The sequence below is a fragment of the Eimeria mitis genome, genomic scaffold, assembly GCF_000499745.2.
Source record: "Eimeria mitis Houghton genomic scaffold, Emh_scaff1249, whole genome shotgun sequence".
Lineage (NCBI taxonomy): Eukaryota > Apicomplexa > Conoidasida > Eucoccidiorida > Eimeriidae > Eimeria > Eimeria mitis.
This window is the reverse complement of record NW_013568433.1, coordinates 1-1,247: the sequence shown is the minus strand read 5'-3', so window position 1 is coordinate 1,247 and position 1,247 is coordinate 1. Positions and strand designations below refer to the sequence as shown.

At 45.1% G+C, this 1,247-nt stretch overlaps 1 protein-coding gene across 1 annotated transcript in view; it reads left to right on the top strand.

Moving 5' to 3' along the window:
• The window catches only part of EMH_0032910 (uncharacterized protein), a gene marked incomplete at both ends in the record, with an annotated part of 2,965 nt that extends 2,407 nt beyond the window's left edge, over positions 1-558 (top strand). The window contains one exon of the mRNA XM_013494684.1: positions 3-558. Within this exon, the coding sequence (XP_013350138.1) occupies positions 3-558 (556 nt within the window). The remainder of the gene's footprint in view (positions 1-2) is intronic.
• Between the last annotated feature and the right edge of the window lie 689 nt (positions 559-1,247).

Here is a 1,247-nt window from a genome sequence, read left to right as displayed (position 1 = left end):
CACTGCTCTGCTGCTCGCGTTCGCCACGCCTTTGAGTTTCTCCGCAAGCGACGCACACACAGCAGCAGCACCAGCAGCAGCAGCAGCAGCAGCAGCAGTAGCAGTAGTAGTAGTAGCAGCAGCAGGAGGGAGCCAGGGACCGGTGCGGGGCTGCAGCAAAACGCAGGCGATCCGCATGCGAGCTCTTCTGCTGCAAGAGAGGGAGAAACATCTTTTCAAGGGATAGCAGCAACAGCAGCAGCAGCAGGAGTAGCAGCAGGAGTAGCAGCAGCAGCAGGAGCAGCAGCAGGAGCAGGAGTAGCAGCAAGAGCAGCAGCAAGAACAGGCAGGAGACAGAGCCGCTCGTATGGTTTATCCTGCCCTAGAGAATGGGAGAGAAACGCCGTAGCCAATCCCCCCAGCGGCCCCTCTACTCCTCTCTGCTGCGTGTTTCACGACGAAGAGATGCAGCAGCAGCAGCAGCAGCAGCAGCAGCAGCAGGAGCAGCAGCAGCAGGAGCTGGAGCAGGAGCAGGAGCAGGAGGAAGAAGAGGCATCCGAGGGCGCACGTTTGGCTTAGAAGCAACAACAACAACAACAACAACAACAACAACAGCAGCAGCAGCAGCAGCAGCAGCAGCAGCAGCAGCAGTAGCGGCAGCAGCAAGGCAGGCAACTGCAGCAGAGGAGCAAAGACTCGTGGTTTATATTTTTTCTCTAAGGAGAAAGAGATAGGGAATAGAGGGGCTGCAGCACATATATTTTGTCTCCATATTATAATAAATATATAAGCGAGCAGCGGGGTCACCGGCCGCCTCAAATGCAGACAAAAAAACAAACAAATAAATAAATTAATTAATTAAATAAATAAAATAAATAAATAAATATATGCATAAATTAATTAATTTATTATTCAGTCAATCAAAAAAAAAAAAAAAACCTCGCCCATGCGGCTTCTCAATCTTATTTATTTATTCTGTTGTTGTTTTCTATTTCTTTCTTTTTAGCTTTTGTTTTTTTTTTTTATTTTATACTCTGTCTCTGTCTCTGTATCTTTATTTATTTTTTGCATGCACTATTAGTTATTTATTTGTACTTGTTTTGTAGCTGCTGGCTAGAGTAGAAAGAAAGAAAGAAAAAGAAAAACAAATAAAATATATATTTAGTATAAAACGAACATAGAAAGAGGTGTGGTTGAGGTGTATAGGCAGACACCTTGCGGTGTATATGCACATCAGGAGAAACACAAAAGCAAACGTAAAAAATAAA